This window comes from Typopeltis vanoorti, chromosome 15 (genome assembly GCF_054136105.1).
Source record: "Typopeltis vanoorti isolate ZY-2024b chromosome 15, IOZ_Tvanoo_1.0, whole genome shotgun sequence".
NCBI classification, from domain to species: domain Eukaryota; kingdom Metazoa; phylum Arthropoda; class Arachnida; order Uropygi; family Thelyphonidae; genus Typopeltis; species Typopeltis vanoorti.
This window is the reverse complement of record NC_143563.1, coordinates 11,193,383-11,214,521: the sequence shown is the minus strand read 5'-3', so window position 1 is coordinate 11,214,521 and position 21,139 is coordinate 11,193,383. Positions and strand designations below refer to the sequence as shown.

Sequence of the window (21,139 nt, the reverse complement as noted above, 5' to 3'; positions counted from 1 at the left end):
AAATTCATAACTTATTTTATTGCAAAACCTAAAAATGTTTTTTAATCAGCTATAATTATTTTTCTCATCATCATCAAATTACTGCCATGTACATTCAAGGGATGTACAGGATATGATAGTACTACATGAAAATTTTACATCATTACTAACTTCCTATCTACAATTTTCCTACAAATCTGTCTGTTACTTGTCAAGGCTCCAACATTATCAGATCTTATATTTCTATCATCTAAGGCACTTTTTACCGTATCAATCCACATATATCTTGGTCTTCCTCTAGGTCGTTTTCCTGCCAACCTGGCAGAGAACACTTGTTTTGCTAGTCTGTCCTCGTCCATTCTGTTTAAGTGACCATACCACCTGAGATTAGCTCTGCTAACGCATTCCTGGATGCTGACAGTGTCAAGTTATTTCCTAATATCCTCATTTTTAATATGATATTGCCATTATTGTCATCTGTTCATGCCTCTAATCTTTCTCAGGACTCTCACATCTGCGGTCTCTAGTCTTTGGTCAAGTGTTTTACTTCTGACCCAGCTCTCAGATCCATAAGTTAAAACTGGTTTGAACACTGTCTTGTATACAGCTAATTTAGTGTTCCGACTAATTTCTCTCTTATTCCATATGAATTTATTCAATTGACTTCCCACCATACCAGCTTTGCTGATTCTGTTGTCTATTTCTATATTTAATTTACTATCTTCAGTAAAAATCGTGCCTAAGTAGCTGAAATGTTTTACTTGTTCCACAGGCTCACCATTCACAACACAGTTGACATTTTCAATGATTCTGCCTATTTTCATTGTCTTTGTCTTTTTATTGCTGACCTTCATACCATATCTATTACAACAGCTATTCAATTTAGTCAGAGAATCTTGCAGACTTGTAGCAGATTTATTTAGAAGTATAACATCATCCACATAAAGCAAAGAGCTGACATTAACATCTCCAATTTTGATATCATGTTTAATACCACTTTCCTTCATAATGTGATCCATATAGAAAATGAATAACAGAGGGGATAATGTACATCCTTGTCTCACACCAGATTCAACATTAAACCATCTTCCTGTACTTCCTTCAATTCTAACTGCTGACTTACAACTCCAATAAAGACTAAGTATTGCTTGATATAATGTCCCATTGACACCACATAACTGTAGCGTATTGAATAGCTTCTATCTTGGCACCTTGTCATATGCCTTTTCCAAATCGACAAAACATAAATACAGATCTTATTAGACATATGAAAAGCCAAAGGCTTCAATTCGGCGACATGTAACTTGTTTAAGTTAAGGGATATATATCCCATATTGTTTCTTAGCCGAATAAGAAACTCAAAGAGTTTCATGTCGAATATAGTAGAAACTATATAAAGTTCGACGATTCCAAGCATAAGCAAATACCTGGATACTGCAGCAACTGACCCTTAAGGTAGTGCAAGCTGAGGCAACTCATGTCCAAGGTGGAGCAAGCTCTGATCACTATTCTTGATATTTATCCATAATGTGAACTTAGCTCCTAGAAGCTGTATTGCTGTTCAGTAATACAGTGATTCTCTCATAATGTGAACAGTAATACAGCTTCTAGGAGCTAAGTTCACATTATGGGTAAATATCAAGAACAGTGATTGGAGCTTGCTCCACCTTAGACCTGAGTTGCCTCAGCTTGCACTACCTTAAGGGTCAGTTGCTGCAGTATCCACGTATTTGCTTATGCGTGGAATCGCCGAACTTTATATAGTTTCTACTATATTCGGCATGAAACTCTTTGAGTTTCTTATTCGGCTAAGAAACAATATGGGATATATATCCCTTAACTTAAACAAATAAATGCAGATCTTTGTTATATTCCCATGATTTCACCACTATTTGTCGCAAAGTGAAGATCTGATCCTCACAGCCTCTATTTTACCTGAATCCAACTTATTCTTCACCAAGCTTTTCTTCCACAATTCTTCTCAACCATTTCTCAAGTATACTTGAATAAATCTTACCAGGAACACTCAGTAGGAAAATACCTCTGTAATTCTCACATTAAGTTTTATTTCCCTTTTTATATATGGGTACTATAAGAGCTCTACTCCAATCATTTTCATTCAGAATGCCTGGACAGAGGGAATTTATCCCTTTGTCCAGGCATTCTGAACCATGCAGTGCAGCCACTGTAAGACTTTTATACCACCATACTTCAGCATTTCTGGTCGAATGTCATCTACTCCTGCTACCTTTCCACATTTCAAGCCTTTGATGGATATGTATTCCTGACTGTATGCCTGTTGAGTGTTTTTTACCACTGTGCTATAACTGCTTATTTCATTTAGCAATTTTTCGAAGTAATTACTCCATACTTCAAAGGATATATTTTTCTCCCGTTTTCATGTCACCTTTATCATCTCTAATTCCTTTTACAGCACTTTTTTCCTCCATTCCTAAGCATCTTCAACAACCTCCAGAATATTTTGCCACCTTCTTGATATTTATTTTCTATGTTCTTGCCAAAGTCTTCCCATGACTTTTGTTTAGCTAGTTTTACGTACTGTTTAGCTTTCTTACATTTGTCTCTGTATTCGCTAAGAGCACAAGCTGACTTATTTTCCAGGAACTTTTGATATGCTTTCTTCTTTTCCTTCACTGCCTCTTTAACTTCCTGTGTCCACCATGGAGTTCTAATTTTTCTATCCTTGTAGACAACTTCACCACATTTCTCTCTAGCTGAATCAGTCAGGGTTTTCTTCAAGTTTTGCCACTGAATCTCCAAGGTTTGGTTCCTGTTCTCAAACTCTTTCATTTTTTCTTGAATCATGTTTGTGTATATCATGTTTGTCTACAGTTCACATTTGAGAGCTGCTCAACTTTTATCCACTTTAAAACTTTCTTGCATGATCTTTTTTTCAATATGAAATTCAATTTTATCCTGCTCAAGGCTAAATGGTGATCACTTCCAATTTCAAATCCTCTGTACACTCTGGTGTTCTGCACCAGGGAGAAAACATCACTATCAACAATAACATAGTCAATGAGACTTTTCTTATTCCTAGCCTCTTCTCTCCATGTGAATTTGTGCACATTTTTATGTTAGAACATGGTGTTAGTAATAACCAGTCCATGTCCTGAGCAGAAATCCAACAGGTATTTGCCATTATTATTAGCTTTGCTCTTTTCTCCAAATTTTCCCAAAATATTTTTGTATGTCTCACAATCATTTCCTACTCTGCTATTTAGATCCCCAACAAGGACCAACTTTTCCTTTTTCATTGTGTCAGTTGCTTTTTCTAAAGCCTCAAAAAATCCCTCCACTTGTACCTTAGTAGAACCTTGTGTAGGACGCACATATAAGTCTCATTGTCCAGTTTCGCATTCTCATATTTGCCCACATCACTCTACTTGAGCCTCACTACTTCAGTAGTGTGGCCAGCTATGACATATGCTATAGAAACTGTGTCCCTGAGGAAAAATAACATTAGCAGGATGGAAGTAGCAGAGATGAGAATGCTTAGGTGGATGTGCAGTGTGACCAGAAAGGATCATCTGAGAAATGACTATGTCAAGGGAGCAGTGAAAGTTACGAACTTAGTAGCGAAAATACAGGAGGCAAGGTTGAGATGGTTTGGTCATGTGATGAGGAGGGAGGACGAATATGTGGGAAGAAGGGTCATGCAGATGGATGTGCAAGGAAGGCGGAAGCGTGGGCGGCCAAAGAAGAGATGGAGGGAGCTGGTAGAAGAGGACTTGAAGATGAAGAACTTGGATGTGGTGACAGCCCAAGACAGGAAGGTGTGGAGGAGACTCATAACAAACAGTGACCCCACTTAAGTGGGAGAAGCTGCAGAAGAAGAAGAAGAAGACTCTACTTGAGACTGCCTGCCATTCAAGAAGATTAGCTTCATATTTTGTGTTGAATACTATGGCTACATCTTCTTTTCCTTGATTGTCATTGCCTGAATATTACATTTTGTATTTATTGCTCAGAAAGAACTCACCAGTTTTTGTCTTTTTGTTTCAGTCATCCCTATTATGTCGATCTGTACTTATCTAATTCCTCAACTAGCTCCATTTCTTTGCCATTCAGGCTTCTTATGTTGATAGTACTGATCATTAACTCTGGTGATTTTGAGTTGGGGTGTGCTTTCAGATTTGTTCCAGTAGCTGACTTTTCGCTGTTCACCCTGGTTCTCTGGCGAAAACAATGGGGTGCCTTGTTTAACCTGGTGACACCCCAGCAGGCATGAAAATTTGTCATGTTGTACCATCATTTTGTATTTTGGTTTAAGCCAATAAGAATACAATTTGCTCGGCTAAATCCCAAATTGCCAGCCCATCCTCGTTCGTTCAGTATCCAAGTAGATACCCAACAGGGTGCATCACGAGAAGGTGAGGATTGGACATTAGGTCAGAATCCCTGGTTGGTTCTCTGCATTCCTTTAAAGGCTATGTAGAGGTCTTCTCTCAGTTATGCAGCTGTGATCATTAAGCACCCCGGACTGTTTTTCTATCTGCACAAAATAATTTGATTGCATTACCTGCAATACCTGTATATCACTATGAACAGAAAATACTTGAAGTGCAAATGTAAACAAAGACAAGCACTGATATACTATTATTACTCTTTTATGTGCTTTTTTTTTTTTTGATGGTTTATTTCAAAAACTTGTGCATATGCTTTAGTGTTTCAAGTTATTTGTGATACTTCAATGGAACTACACAACACCAGAATAATAAATAAGATATTTGTTAAATAGGTAATATTTCACTGGATTTTTAACTGGTATCTTCAAAGCACAATCACTTGCCACAGTACGAATGTAGGAAACATTTTAAACTTTAATGGAGAAAAGACCTCAAGTCCTTACTTGATGTCTTCTAATGTTTATAAATAGAGATTTTTGAGTTGTCATTGATCTTAAGATGACTGTTCCCCCCAAATTTAGGCAAATTAAATATGCTTGTTGAAGTTAGAGTAGTATTTTCATTGCTGTTACTGACTCAAAAAATAGTTCTTTCAAATTGTAACAACTTCTATATAGCATATCACTTTTCCTCTATCTAATCCCATGTGAAGAGATATCCAAAGCATAAGCTGCTTGTTCTGATGGTAGCATATGTATTTCTTATGTTCTCTGAGGCAGATTCTGTGCATAGTGGACCAAGCACAGGTCACCTGATATACTCCAGGATCTGATAGAGAATGACTTTTGTCTTTAGGTAAGGATGATGTTGTTACACCCTGATATCTTAAGAATCTAGAATTCTCAGCTATCATGGTGTAACATGAAGAATAAATAAAATAAATTGAAAACCCTGCATAAAAGATAATAGTTGAATTAATTAAAAGAAAAAGAAAGATTCTTGCATCCAATAAAATATATAAAAAATAAATAAAGGTTTTTGTTAAACTAACTAACAAAAGAAAGAATATATTAATATTGTGATATGATTTAAATGAGAAGAGTTAAATAAATAAGACAGAAAAGGATTAGTCATAAGAGATGGTATGTGAGAGGCTAGAGATTAAGTTATTAAGCAGATTCATAGAAAAAATTTGAAAGGGATTAAGTTAGAGGCTAGCACAAGAAAAACAACAGAAAATCGCTTAGGGTCAAATCCCGGATTGAGATTTTGTTACGGGCTCGTCGATTAAAGGACGTTTGGCAGAAAAATGCCACCCTAATTGGTCGGTGAAGTAAAAACAAGTAGGGGGCGGAGAAAGGAAGTTAGAAAAAGTGCCATTAGGAGAACAGGTATAAAAGGGTTGGAACCCCCCCCCCCCCCCATGGGGCTTGTTTTGGTTTTGATTCTGTTTCAAAGGAGCCCTTCGCAAGCTCTTTCGTAGGGATTTCACGGTGTTTTCCTGAGTGGCGAGATAGGGGTTATATCTCCACACCACAACACAGAAACAAAAGTGAGCGGAATTTTGTTTCTGTATTTCCTATGTGAGAAGCGAAGAATGCCATATAGTCGAGGAAAAGAAAGCATATTCTTTATGCTTCGACTTCAGTGACAACTACGAGAAGGGGAAAGAAGTAAAGAAATCGATGTCCACGTGGCAAGTTGCTCAGCAGATATATAGAGGATTCAGAGTGTGTTCGGAGTTACGAAAAGTTAAGCCAGTGTAAGCCTAGTTCAATTCCCAAAAGAACGTAGGAGAAGCAGATTATCGGTGAGGTTATATCAAGATAGTTCAATCAGAAGAAGGTAAAGGTCCATATGAAAACCCCAAGAAAGAAAGGTACTGTAAAATATATCTAATGTTAACTAAAAAATTTGTCTGTGATAAGTGTCATTATTCTAATACGGAACCGTTGAAGTGATCAAGGAAAATTTATATTAGGACTTTAGTATCTGACAGAATATATTAAAAGTAAGCTGGCTAGTGTTAATGTTATGGGAAAAATTAAGTGTCCTGAGAATTTTGCATGTCTATTGTAATGTATTGGAAAGTTAAAATGTTATAGTTGTGTGTTAGTGCAGAAAAAGGTTTAGTTAATCTACTTAAGTTTGAATAGTTAAATAGTGTGAATTAATCTTATTTGTCCATGTCAAGTGAATTTATATGTTGAATTGTTATGGCGGTATGATCGTAATTCCCATTGAAGGATCATAGCCTAATCACTTGTAATAAGCTGATGTTAGTTTGTAGGTATTTAGTTTTGCATTAAATTGAGTAATCATAAAAAATTGAATTGCACCATGTTAGGGAATTTAATAAACCTTTGTTTAATGATAAAAGAGTTGTCTGAAATTGCTGTCCAATGCACCACTTGAAAAATTACGAACCTAATCACGCGGGGAATTAATGTTAAGAAACGAGATAAAGTGTCACGACTGCAACATAGTTACACTTTCTGACATATTTTAGTTCTTTCTCCTTGTTTTTGTATATAATATCTCAAACTAAATATCCCAAAAGGCACAGTAAAAATACAAATATTAGGGGTACTAAGGGGAGAAATAACTTAGATATTAGTATAAGTCTTGGTGATATCTCGTGCATAGGTAATAGAAGAACATAGATAAGAGGAAATTATAAATAAGAGTAAAAATCAAAAGATGGGACACAACATAAATGGCGCAGCCGGTAGGATATAAAGTATAAGAAAGTTAATAAAATAGAATAGGAAGAATAGGTCACAACAGTGTGAAGGTTATATTTATTTAGTATTTTAGCCATACCCTCCTCCCAGATAAATGAGCTAGGAATGGAATAGTAGTGCTTATGTTTACATTATATTCAGGCTATTTACATGCTGAGGAAAAATCCATAAAGTAATGGAACTGCAGTGGATTTTATCCCCCCCCCCACACACACACACATGTATCCTCTCCTCCTTGGCTAATTTCTTTATAGATTGTTTGAAGAACAAATCACAGTAACTACTCTCAAACTTATGTTTACCATTTGATCCCATGGAAAAGCTAGCTTAGGTTTTTTTTTTTTTTTTTTTTTTTTTTTTTTTTTTTTTTTTTAAACTCATCTCAACAGTCAACTTTATAAAGCACACTTCTCATTAGAAAAAAAAAAATCAAATAATTATCTTTACTTCCTTGGCACACTAATTGCACATCTTTAAAATGGTTCACTATCTTTTTCTGTTGGTAGAAAGTAAACATGTACTGGAAGATACTTGCATCAATAATCACAGTGACATCCAGTCCCAACAATATGGGATTCTCAAAACAGTGACTATTCATAATGAGTGTGTATTTTCTTGAACACAGACCTAATGTAAATAACTATTTGGGAACATTGATCAAGTGTAAATAGATAAGTATTTTAATACCGACTAGTTTCACCAAACTAAGCTAAGATCTATTTTGTGATATGTTTTAACCTCAGTGCTTGTACCCTGACGATGCCAACAGCTTAGTCTGGTGAAACGAGTCGGTATTAAAATACTTATCCGTTTACACTTGATCAAAGCTCCCAAATAGTTATTTACACAGTAACTATTTGTTTTAATGATGCAGCTCTTTCCACAGAACTCAGCTTTTGTTGCCACACTTTTTTTAGCCAGTAGCTGCAAACCCTATGGCTTTTTCAATCATGAATATTGAGAGAAAATATTCTGCCACCATTTTGTCACTTCTTGTTTCATTTAACATTTTTTCATTAGTTACTCCAGACACCTAGAATTCTTTTGGGTTTGTGTTTTACCTTTATCACCTTTGATTCCTTTTACAGTAATCTTTCCTCAATTTTTATGCTTTTTTAATATCCTCTAGAACATTTTGCCACTTTCTTGATGTTTATTTTCTATGTTCTTAGCAAAGTCTTCTCATTCTTTCTTTTAAGGTTTTACAGTGGTCAGCATTCATTGTGAAGAATTTATGGATACAAAAACACATACAAAAACACGTAATTACTTTACTTCTAATTATGCAAAATAATACTTGAAGTTTTGACCTCTGTATCGAGGTCATCATCAGGAAAACATACATTTGCACAGGACACAAGCTACATGACATTAGGTAGTGTAGTTAGAAGTAAAGTAATTATAATTACTCCAACATGTGCTTTTGTCTCCATAAATTCTTCACAAGGAAAGTCTTCTGATGATTTCTGTTTAGCTATTTTGCACAATGCTTTGTTGCTCTCTTACATTTTTCTCTGTATTCTCAGAGAGTACATGCTGACTTATTTACGAGGAGTATTCAGTCTCAAATTTTTATATTATTATTAAGAGAGACCTCCAAGGAGTCAGGAACTCATCAAGGGAGGCCATACTGTTTGCACCAGCTGTCATACCTGTTCTTGAATTCATTTACGCTACTTACACACACAACATGCAAAGGCAATCCATTCCAATCACACACTACTCTATGAGAGAAGAATCTAGCCATAATCCCCTTCTTGACAGCATTCATTCTCAACTTCTGTGGATGCCCTCTTGTCCTTTCCCCACCCTTCATAAAATCAAAAATCTGTCTTCATAAATTTCAATACTTCTGTCTTCATAATGAGTATTCCACAATCCTGATATCATTTTTGACACACTCCTTTGCACTCTCTCCATGTATCAGAAACTATGGAAACCAGGAGTCCAGATTTGCATGCAGTAGTCCAAGTGAGGTCTTATCAAGGCCTTGTAAAGAGACAAAATGGCTTCATTATCTTTGCATGCCAAGATTTGTTTCAGCATTGCCATTATTCTCTGAGTTGTATTTACAATTTTTGCTATATGATCCTTGAACTTCAACTTCCTGTCTACTAAAACTCCAAGATCCCTAACCTCATCATTTTTCAAGATAAGTCGCATGTCATTTTGTACACCCAGTGGTTTGGTTATATGGTCATGTTTTGAGAACTGGTCAGCAAGCATATCCACTGCATTTAAAATATCAATAAGGGTGTTGGAAGAACCAATAGTTATAAGGGAAATCATTAAAGAATAGGACCCTAGTATAGAACCCTGAGGTACTCCATTAGTCATTCTCATTCTTCTAGATTCCACTCCACCATATACTACTCTTTTGTGTTTGCCTGTCAGCCACTCTGCTATCCATGCTACTAACTTGTATCCATTCCCACTTGCTTCAACTTTTTGTAATAGTTTTCCATAGTATTCTGTCAATATGCCTTTGCAAAGGTCAGCAAAATAAATTTGTTATAAAATATGAATAAATTTCTAAGATAGGATCTACCCTTTACAGAACTCTGCTGCCACTATAGCGTATCATATCCCTATTCACCCACTGTTGGATTTTACTTTTAATCAACTTTTCCAATATTTAACAATCCTATTGGGGCTAGCTTGCCCCACCAAAACGGGGCAAGCTAGCCCCAATAGGTGCCAGTCTCAAGCCCAGATAAATGGCAAGCCCAGATAAATGGCAAGTACTACAAGTGAATTGCATTCACTTGTAATACTTGCTCTTGAGTAGCAAGTATCAGGTCTTTGTCTCTTTCTTGATGTTGCCTTGCTTGATGTCTCTGTTGATGTTGCCATTGCCAAATTAAGTTACTGTCAATTTTACCTTATTTGACTGTCGATTTTACCTTACTTCCTAGCCAAAAAAAATCAAAAGTTTTTTCCAAATGTTTGATCTTTTTGCATTTCTTTCTCCTTGTACTGATTTTTTGAAACTACTACATTCACTACTTTTTCTCTATAAGCTTCAATTATCATCTTTTCTGTACTTTATTGGCATGATTTAATGATTACTTGATGTAATCATTAAATGTTTGCTTTTCTTCTTCACTGTTTGCTTCACTTGTAAAAAGCCATTTCCTCCTTTTCTTGGCTACATAACTGATCACTATATGGGCACAAAGCATCATTCACTACCATTATTTTCATGTTTTATGATCAAATGCATCCAAATCGCCTTGTGTCCAATCACGTATTCCTCCTGTGCATCTGATTACAGGGATGGCCCATGTATCAATTGCTGTTAGTGTTATCTTCATTCAGTTTGACTTTAGAACTTTTCTAACTCTTTTCAGATATTCAGATTCTGTTTTCTTTTTGATTTCTGAACTCAAAATGTCACCTTAAGAATTGAGAATTCTTATGAGAAGTTTTTAATTTTCCTTCCATCTGCAAATGGAAGGAAATCATTATTATTTCATCTGTCACTAAGCTAATTAAGGTCAGAGTTATGAGTCAACATATCTAATTCTTTTGATTTCGTTATCTTCAGGTCTGTCTTTCAGGTATTAATTAATTTGAAAATTGTTTTGATATTTTCTTGTTTTTAATGTGATTATATCTTTTAATTTATTCTATTCTATCAAATGCTTTAGTTAAATCAATAAAACAGTATACACCCAAGATAAAAAACTTTCTACATCTTACTCTCATCCTGAGAATTTTATTTAATAAGGTCAAAGCACCTTGTGGCAACTTGTTAAAATTTATAAGCTCTTCATTACTTCAACCTTGGCACTTTTTGGGTCTGGCTCCCACTGATGAGACCCCAATAAAGATCAAAACCAGTCTGGGTAGTGGCCCTGCCTTTAATTCATAGCATCATACATCTCCTCAAGGGGATGTGCTTTGCATTAGGGGAAAATACTAAGGAAAGTGATTGAAGCTTATCCACCTTTACTACGAGTTGCCTCAGACTTGAACTATGTTCAGGTGCAAACTTGGCATACTTGTCTGTTTGCTTACTTGGGAAAATAAAAGGATTAAAACCTAGCTTATAAAATTGCTTGGTATCTTCAATTAGACACTTTTTTTGCCAGCAAAACCCAGCAACTTTGGTGATGGGGAAGCTGATTGAAAAACCACCTAACACATTATATATCATATTAGGAGGCTTTTCAATCAGCTAGTGAATAATCCTGCTGCCACTTATTCTGTAAGGTTATGCCTGGAGGAAGTCAAAGTATATGACCATTCAGGAAAAACTGAATCTCCCCCTCTTCCAAAAGGTATGTGTCAGGAATTTGATGATGATGATAATAAATATACATTTTAATCGTACCTTCTAATTTTCTGTTTTAGCTCTTTAAGGATGTTTTCAATATCTTTTTTCCATTATTTCAGTTATGTCATGTTATCTTCTTCATAAACATCATTTTTGATTCTATTATCTTTATTCTTTTCTGTAAGATTTTGAAAATATTCTTTCCATTTATTTAATCTAATCATTTAATCTAACCATCTATTTAATCTAATCATTTAATCTAACCATCTATTTAATCTAATTTTAATGAATGACCTGATGAGCAATAAGGATATTAGAAAAATCAAATCAGCAGTAGATGCAATGTTTATCTTAAAGCAAATATTCCTGATTATTCTTTCAATACCATAAAAATCGTCTTTTCATTCTTTTGAGTAATTATCACAGTATTCTATTCAATTTTTCTGATCTCACTATGCACTTTATTTATATAGATTTATATTCTTCATATATTTGCATATTTCATTTATCTGTGAAGTATATAAAAAAGCAAGGAGAGTTTTGACTTTACGTCTGATCAGAATTGAAATTTGTAAAGCATTTGGAATAGAACGGACATTTCCTATCCAAATCTTTCATCTCTCTTAAAGCATTAAGCCTGAAGATCTTAATACAATTGTTTCATCTGATTCAGCATATGATGTTAACATAAGTGATGGTTACAACTCCCTCTTTCCATTTTCTATTATGATGTGAACAAGCCAAAAAAACCAAACACAACTGGTTTGTATTCATTAATACTTCAATGATGCATCAGAAAATAATCCTTCTACGAGACTGGTGTTTAGATTGTTGCAGGCCATAATTATGCTGAATATCAAGGCTTTCGTATTTATTTTATTTTGAGAACTAGTATTAATCCCATATCAGAAATGGTCACTTCTAGGCCTTATATTTGTGGATATATAAATATGACCCACTACTTATTGACAACAAAATTATTAGCCAACATTTCATGAAAAGTCTTTTAATATGCTCATCATATATAAAAAGGCTGGACAACTACTGCATATGTCTCTGTCAGTTATTATACTTCTATAGTAAATGACAGAATTGTAGCTTATGAAAAATAGTGATAGTTATTGCAATGCAAGTTAGTATAGACTTTATTGCAAATTTATTCCTAACATATTCTTTGATATTTTTATTGCAGATGCAAATAATGTATTACAAGAAATGTTATCTGAAAATACCTTACCACAAAAACGAGTACTAAAGTATTTCATTTCGAAAATTGCTATAAAAGGTGATGTACACACTTTGAAGAATGTGTATAATCAACTCCCAAAATCACAAGAAGTAGAACTAGAAAATTATCTTGGTATGGCCTATGTTTATGGGTATGTATATATACCTCAGTATTTTCAATTTTATTTTATTTTTTATTTTTTAAGGATTCTTGGCTGTTCAGGTATTTCTGAGAAGATTTTTTGTAATCATTAGCACATAAAGACGTTTGGCTGTTTTTATCAATATTCCTACCTTTCAGATAGAAGAACCTGAAGTCCATTTTTCAGTGATGAAAAATATATGCATAGCCTAAAATAACCTAATAAAGTCACACATTATTAGGTTAGGTTATTATTCATCTACTCAGGCTGTTTTTAGTATTTAGCCCACAAGATTCAATGAATGTTAAATATTATGGATTTCTTCTAAAACTATTTTAGAGAATAGCCACAATTCTCTCTAAGTGCAAATTTACACAATAAGTGTCCTTGCTTAAAAAAAATCAATTATTTTAACCACACACAATTATCTATATCAATTAAACATGTCATAATACTTATCAGTTTGTCAAGGATCATTGAAAAAAACTTAACTGTATAATCCTAATGCATATATATAGCATTCTATTAAAGAGAAAAAAGAAATATTTGCATTCTTAGTCTCTGGGAAATTCTCCAAATTAGAGTAGAAGACATATCTCTCTCTCTCTCTCTCTCTTTACACACACACACACACACTCTCTCTCTCTCTCTCTCTCTCTCTTATGTGGGCGTGTGTATCAGCCATGCCTATGTAGCCATGTAGAATTGGCATTTGTATCCATTGTGCTAGGCCACCCAAAGAAAGCCATTCTCAGTTCGAATTGTTGCTGACCAGAGGAACTTTTCCTAATACTTTTTTCTACTGGTTCCCAAGTTAGTCGATCTCTGGCACAAGCATGCAGTTTTTTCCTTCAGAAAACTCCGGTTTTTCATTCCTTGAAGTCAAGAACATTGACCGTAGAATTCATACTATTTCACACAACCATTATACCACGAGACAACGGCACTCGTCTGCCCATCTCTTCACTAGATGAAGCTTATAATTAGTGATAGTCTTGTGGCCAGCTTTCCTTTTGCCCAGTCTCCGGAAAGTTAGATAGGGCTAAATGGCTTCACCTACTCTCTAACATGGGTAAAGAAGTCATTAGCAGATTTATTTATTTATTTATATCAGTCATGCACATGAGGGGTTATTGGTTCACAGACAATTCATTGACGACAACCCATCGTGGCGTGGACAATTTATCATAGGGAAAATTCATTGCAAGAGAAAATTTATCGCTGGGAAAATTCATTGTGGAAAAAATTCTCTGAAAAGCATTATTCGCTAGAAAATTGAAATGATATTGCATTGATACCAATATATGAAATGCCTATAGTCTCAGCAATTTCACGCACTTTGACTCGCCAGTCATCCAATGCCACATCATGCACTTGATCAATGATTTCTGGACGTCCTTCATGTGAATCATCTTCAAGGCTGTATGGCCACATTTAAACTCAGCAGCCCATTTCTTAATTATCGAAAATGAAGGAGAAAAAGAGTTCCCACTTTTATGAACTTCGCATGAATTTCTTTTAGCATTAAACCTTCTTTTACAAAGAATTTTATAACCGCACACTGCTCGATGTTATCCATTTCAAGGGATACAGACAACACTTTTGCTTCAGACAGCTGTATAAAACAAACTACTTGATAGAATGACTTGCAATTTCACATGGATGCTTATGACAGATGTACCAACTTAGGGAAAAAATAATCTTACCGATAATGTTGCCATATATGGTCGAGGCCGAGAAGATTTCAGAACATCCTCGTATAATCGAAATATTATTATTATTATTTGATACCTCCAGGGAGTCCAAGTACCAAGGGAAGGCACCTGCTCTACAATTCTGCCTTCAACATGTGAATTTTTTTTTCACATATATCCTCAATAAATTTTCGTACGATCAATTTTCCCGTGATGAATTGTCAGTGATGAACTGTTTGGATATAGGGGTTATTGCATTTGTTGACATTTGTAATGCCAAATATGTAGATAAGGAAGAGTTTTTAATTTTGTGATAGGGGATATTGAGCCATAAATAGTTTTGGTGACTTCAAAGTATAATTTATTTCTCTCCTCATAAGGAAAGATATTTCTGCTTGTAAATGAGAAATATGTGACTTCTGCATTAATTCAACCTTGGTATCTCCCTAGGTCTGGCTCTCACCAATGAAACTTAAATAAAGGTTGGAACCATTCTGTGTATAGTGACTCTCTCTTAATGCTTAGCATTATTCACATCTGAAATGAAGTGTGTTTTGCACTACGATATGCTAAGGCAATTGATGTGAAGTCATCAGCCTCTACATACAAATAGCCTAGTCATGAAGTTATATCACATTGCACATCATGAAGATATTTCAGGCATAAGCTTTGGAACCAAGAGAAAAAACTTTCTACAACATATATACAACAGTTGCAAATTTGTGGCTTCAAGCCAGGACATTTAACTCATCCTCTGTTAAGGAAAAATTACAGCTCATACAATCAGATTCTAATTGTATTTGATGTTAACTGTACTATATTGACCTGGCTATCTTGTGACTGCACATAAAAAAGATGGCATTCATGATGAACCTGCATTGTTGTTGTTGGAATTTCCCATTTTTATTCTGTTATGCTGATGTTGGTTTAAAAAATTAAGGAGTTATTAAATATTGAAGCTCTTTTGTGACTTTTGGCCCACCCTGTATAATGTTGTAGCCATTACCTTTATCCAGTTCTACTGTCACTTTATTATAAAATGTGAATAAGTTAATAAGATAGGACCTAGCCTTTACAAAGCCATGCTGTCCACACAAATGTGCAATGTCTTTCTGCAGTATCATCTCATCATCCACATTATTATTTTCAACCACTTCTTTCAAACTTTCGTTTGTATTTTGTGCACTATCATTCACTGCTTTTGCTGCATTCTCCACAACACTTTGACATCCCTGCCTTATATCCCTATTATCAGCCACTTCATTCTTTCACGACTTCCATTTTCATACTCACTTGGGAAACATTTGTGACAAATATTTTCTCCATTTTCACTCTCATATCACAAACCATTCACTCTCGGCAACAAATACATCCTGCACGTTGATATCAGACAACATCAATGTCTTATAATAAATTTAGTTTAATCCTTTGTCCAAGGGTGAGCAAACAAAGTTTGCACCTGAAAATATCTTCAGGACTGGGGTAAGGTAGTACAACACTGGGAAACTCATAGCAAAGGTGGACCAAGATAACATCACTCCTCTCGCAGTATCTCCCATAACGCAAAACACATTTTCTTGCGGATATGTATAATGTTATGCATTAAGGGAAGGGCCACTATCCAGACTAGTTTGTATCTTTATTGAGGTCTCTTCAGTGGGAGCCAGACCCAGATACCACGCAGAAGCAATAGCGGGTCATCTTTACCTATAGGAGTTGCCAAAAGGTGTGCATTTTTTATTAAATTACTCTGGATTTAGAGAAAGATGTTGAAAATTTATTTTTCACTTGGTTCATCATCATCATCATCAAATTCCTGCCATGTACCCTCAAGGGGTGTACAGGATATGATAGTACTACATGAAAAAAATTACATCATTACTAACTTCCTATCTACAATTTTCCTCCAGATCAGTCTGTTACTTGTCAAGACTCCAACATTATCAGATCTTATATTTCTATCGTCTAAGGCACTTTGTACCGTATCAATCCACCTATATCTTGGTCTTCCTCTGGGTCGTTTTGCTGCCAACCTGGCAGAGAACACTTGTTTTGCTAATCTTTCCTCTCTCCCAGTCTATTTAAGTGGCCATACCACCTGAGATTAGCTCTGCTAACGCATTCCTGGATGCTGACAATGTCAAGTTCTTTCCTAATATTTAATATGAGGAAATTTTTTTTTTAATATGATATTGCCATTGATGCCATCTGTTCACGCCTCTAATCTTTCTCAAGACTCTCATATCTGTGGTCTCTAGTCTTTGGTCAAGTGTTTTACTTCTGACCCAGCTCTCAGATCCATAAGTTAAAACTGGTTTGAACACTGTCTTGTATACAGCTAATTTAGTGTTCCGACTAATTTCTCTCTTATTCCATATGAATTTATTCAATTGACTTCCCACCATACCAGCTTTGCTGATTCTGTTGTCTATATCTATATTTAGTTTACCATCTTCAGTAAAAATTGTGCCTAAGTAGCTGAAATGTTTTACTTGTTCCACAGGTTCTCCATTCACAACACAGTTGACAATTTCAATGATTCTGCCTATTTTCATTGTCTTTGTCTTTTTATTGCTGACCTTCATACCATATCTATTACAACAGCTATTCAATTTAGTCAGAGAATCTTGCAGACTTATAGCGGATTTATTTAGAAGTATAACATCATCCGCATAAAGCAAAGAGCTGACATTAACATCTCCAATTTTGATATCAGGTTTAATACCACTTTCCTTCATAATGTGATCCATATAGATAATGAATAACAGAGGGGATAATGTACATCCTTGTCTCACACCAGATTTAACATTAAACCATCTTCCTGTACTTCCTTTAATTCTACCTGCTGACTTACAACTCAAATAAAGACTAAGTATTGCATGATATAATGCCCCATTGACACCATATAACTGTAGCGTATTGAATAACTTCTCTCTTGGCACCTTGTCATATGCCTTTTCCAAATCGACAAAACTTAAATACAGATCTTTGTTATATTCCCATGCTTTCTCGACTATTTGTCGTAAAGTGAAGATCTGATCCTGACAGCCTCTATTTGGCCTGAATCCAACTTGTTCTTCACCAAGCTTTTCTTCCACAATTCTTCTCAACCGTTTCTCAAGTATACTTGCATAGATCTTGCCAGGAACACTCAGTAGGGAAATACCTCAGTAATTCTCACATGCAGTTTTATTTCCCTTTTTATATATGAGTACTATGAGAGCTCTACTCCAATCATCGGGAATTCGTCCCTCTGTCCAGGCTTTCTGAACTATGCAGTGCAGCCACTGTAAGACTCTTATACCACCATACTTCAGCATTTCTGGTCGAATATCATCTACTCCTGCTGCCTTTCCGCATTTCAAGCCTTTGATGGCTTTTTTCTTCAAGTATGGATATGTATTCCTGACTGCATGCCTGGTCAGTGCTTTTTACCACTGTGCTGTCATCACTGTTTGTTTCATTTAGCAGTTTTTCAAAGTAATTACTCCATACTTCAAGAATATCTTTTTCTCCCATTTTCATGTCACCTTTATCATCTCTAACTCCTTTTACAGCATTCTTTCCTCCATTCCTAAGCTTCTTCAACAACCTCCAGAATATTTTGCCACCTTCTTGATATTTATTTTCTATATTCTTGCAAAGTCTTCCCATGACTTTTGTTTAGCTAGTTTTACACACTGTTTAGCTTTCTTACATTTGTCTCTGTATTCTGTAAGAGTAAAAGCTGACTTATTTGCCAGGAACTTTTGGTATGCTTTCTTCTTTTCCTTCACTGCCTTATTAACTTCCTGTGTCCACCAGGGAGTTCTGATTTTTTTATCCTTGCACACAACCTCACCACATGCCTCTCTGGCAGAATCAATCAATGTTTTCTTCAGAGTTTGCTACTGAATCTCCAAGGTTTGATTCCTGTTCTCAAACTCTTTCATTTTCTTTTCAATAATCTTTCTGTATTTTAGTCTACAGTTCACATCCTAGAGCTGCTGAACTGTTATTCGCTTTAAAACTTTCTTACATGATCTTTTTTTCAATATGAAATTCAATTTTATCCTGCTCAAGGCTAAATGGTGATCACTTCCAATTTCAAATCCTCTGTACATTCTGGTGTTCTGCACCAGGGAGAAAACATCACTATCAACAATAACATAGTCAATGAGACTTTTCTTATTCCTTGCCTCTTCTCTCCATGTGAATTTGTGCACATTTTTATGTTGGAACATGGTGTTAGTAATAACCAGTCCATGTCCTGAGCAGAAATCCAACAGATATTTGCCATTATTATTAGCTTTGCTCTTTTCTCCAAATTTTCCCAAAATATTTTTGTATGTCTCACAATCATTTCCTACTCTGCTATTTAGATCCCCAACAAGGACCAACTTTTCATTTTTCATTGTGTTAGTTGCTTTTTCTAAAGCCTCAAAAAATTCCTCCACTTCTACCTTAGTAGAACCTTCTGTGGGACCATAGGCACAAATAAGTCTCATTGTCCAGTTCCCCATTCTCATATTTGCCCACATTACTCTACTTGAGACTGACTGCCATTCAATAAGATTAGCCTCGTATTTTGTGTTGAATACTATGGCTACTCCTTCTTTTCCTTGATTATCATTGCCTGAATATAACATTTTGTATTTATTGCTCAGAAAGATCTCACCAGTTTTTGTCTTTTTTGTTTCAGTCACCCCTATTATGTTGATCTGGTACTTATCTAATTCCTCAGCTAGCTCCATTTCTTTGCCATTCAGGCTTCTTACGTTGATAGTACTGATCTTTAACTCTGGTGATGTTGAGTTGGGGTTTGTTTTCAGATTTGTTCCAGTAGCTGACTTTTCGCTGTTCGCCCTGGTTCCCTGGCGAAAACAACGGGGGCCTTGTTTAACCGGGCGACCCCCCCAGCCGGCATGAAATTTTGTCATGTTGTACCATCGTTTTTTATTTTGGTTTAACCAATAAGAATACAATTTGGTCAGCTAAATCCCAAATTGCCAGCCCATCCTCGTTCGTTCAGTATCCAAGTATTAACCCAACAGGGTGCAGCACGAGAAGGTGAGGATTGGACATTAGGTCAGAAGCCCTGGTCGGTTCTCCGCATTCCTTTAAAGGCTATGTGGAGGTCTCCTCTCATTTATACAGCTTTGACCCTTATGCACCCCTTTTTACTTGGTTAGACTATAATAAATTTAGTTTAATCCTTTATCCAAGCATGAGCAAACAAAGTTTGCGCCTGAAAATATCTTCAGGACTGGGGTAAGGTAAACGACACTGGGCAACTTGTAGGTAGCAAAGGTGGATCAAGCTAACATCATTCCTAAATCCTGAGTAATTTAATAAAAAGGTGGCACACCTTTTGGCAACTCCTATAGGTAAAGATGACCGGGTATTGCTTCTGCTTGGTATCTCCACTTCTGGGCCTGGCTCCCACTGAACAGACCTCAATAAAGGTCGAAACTAGTCTGGGTAGTGGCCTTTCCCTTAATGCATAACATTATACATATCTGCAAGGAGATGTGTTTTGCATTATGGGAGATACTGAGATAGCAGTGATGTTAGCTTGGTCCACCTTTGCTACGAGTTGCCCGGTGTTCTACTACCTTACCCCAGTCCTGAAGATATTTTCAGGTGCACACTTTGTTTGCTCACACTTGTATAAAGGATTAAACTAAATTTATTATAGTCTAACCAAGTGAAAAATAAACTTTCAACATCAATGTCTTAGTCAGCATTTTTCTTGAAAGCATCAGTGCCATAACAAAAAATGTTTCAGAAAGTAGATACCTTGCTCACTCCCTCACCAACTGGCTGTATTTGAATTATGTCATTGATATTATATTTGTGGATGTCAACATAATCAATTTCCTGATATGTACCCCCAAGGGGCATTCAGGTTACTATGATAGCACAGCATGATTAAGTTTGCATTATCATTAATCTTATCCACCATATTCCTAGAAATTAGTCTGTTAATTATGAGCACTCCAACATTGTCATATCTAACATTTCGAACTTCTAAGGCACTTCTGACCGAATCAATCCACCTAGACCTTGATCTTCTTCTGGGTCTCTTTCTTGGCATCAAACACCTGTTTTGCTAACTTTTCCTCACCCATTCTATTTCAGTGGTGGCCATACCACTTTAAATTAGCTGTGCTTACACATTCTTGAATGCTAGTAGTGTCAAATTCCTTTCTAATGTCTTCATTTTTAATATGATTCTGCCATCGATCATTGGTTCACTCCCCTAATTTTTCTCAGAACTCTCATATCTCTGGCCTCTAGTCTATGATCAAGTGCTTTATTTCTAACCCAACTCTCAGACCCATAACTTAAAACTGGTTCGAACACTATCTTGTATATTGCTAGTTTGGTGTTTTGGCTAATTTCTCTCTTATTCCATATAAATTTATTGCTGATATTGCAGAATCTCAATGTAAATACAGCTGTGAGATTAGAGGAAATCAATTCTCATTTGCAGGAAATGTGCAAGGAAACTGCCAATGTCTCTTACTAGGTTATTTAACTTTTTTATTCCACTCTCTTGGAACTCTGGTAGAGTTCCAAGGGAATGGAAAAAGGGCAAAATAATTCCCTTACATAAGGGAGGTTGTAAGACTGCAGTAGCAAATTAATGACCAGTCAGTATTTCAGGAGTGATGGTAAAAGTATTCAGAAATTCATTTTAGTATATTCAGTATTATATTCT

General features: G+C 35.6%; 1 protein-coding gene across 1 annotated transcript in view; it reads left to right on the top strand.

The window, feature by feature from the left end:
• The window catches only part of LOC150098383 (leucine-rich PPR motif-containing protein, mitochondrial-like), a 446,274-nt gene that overhangs the window by 362,558 nt on the left and 62,577 nt on the right, over positions 1 to 21,139 (top strand). Inside the window, exon 31 of the mRNA XM_090405178.1 lies at positions 12,565 to 12,751. Coding sequence (XP_090261304.1) covers positions 12,565 to 12,751 — 187 coding nt within the window. The remainder of the gene's footprint in view (positions 1 to 12,564; positions 12,752 to 21,139) is intronic.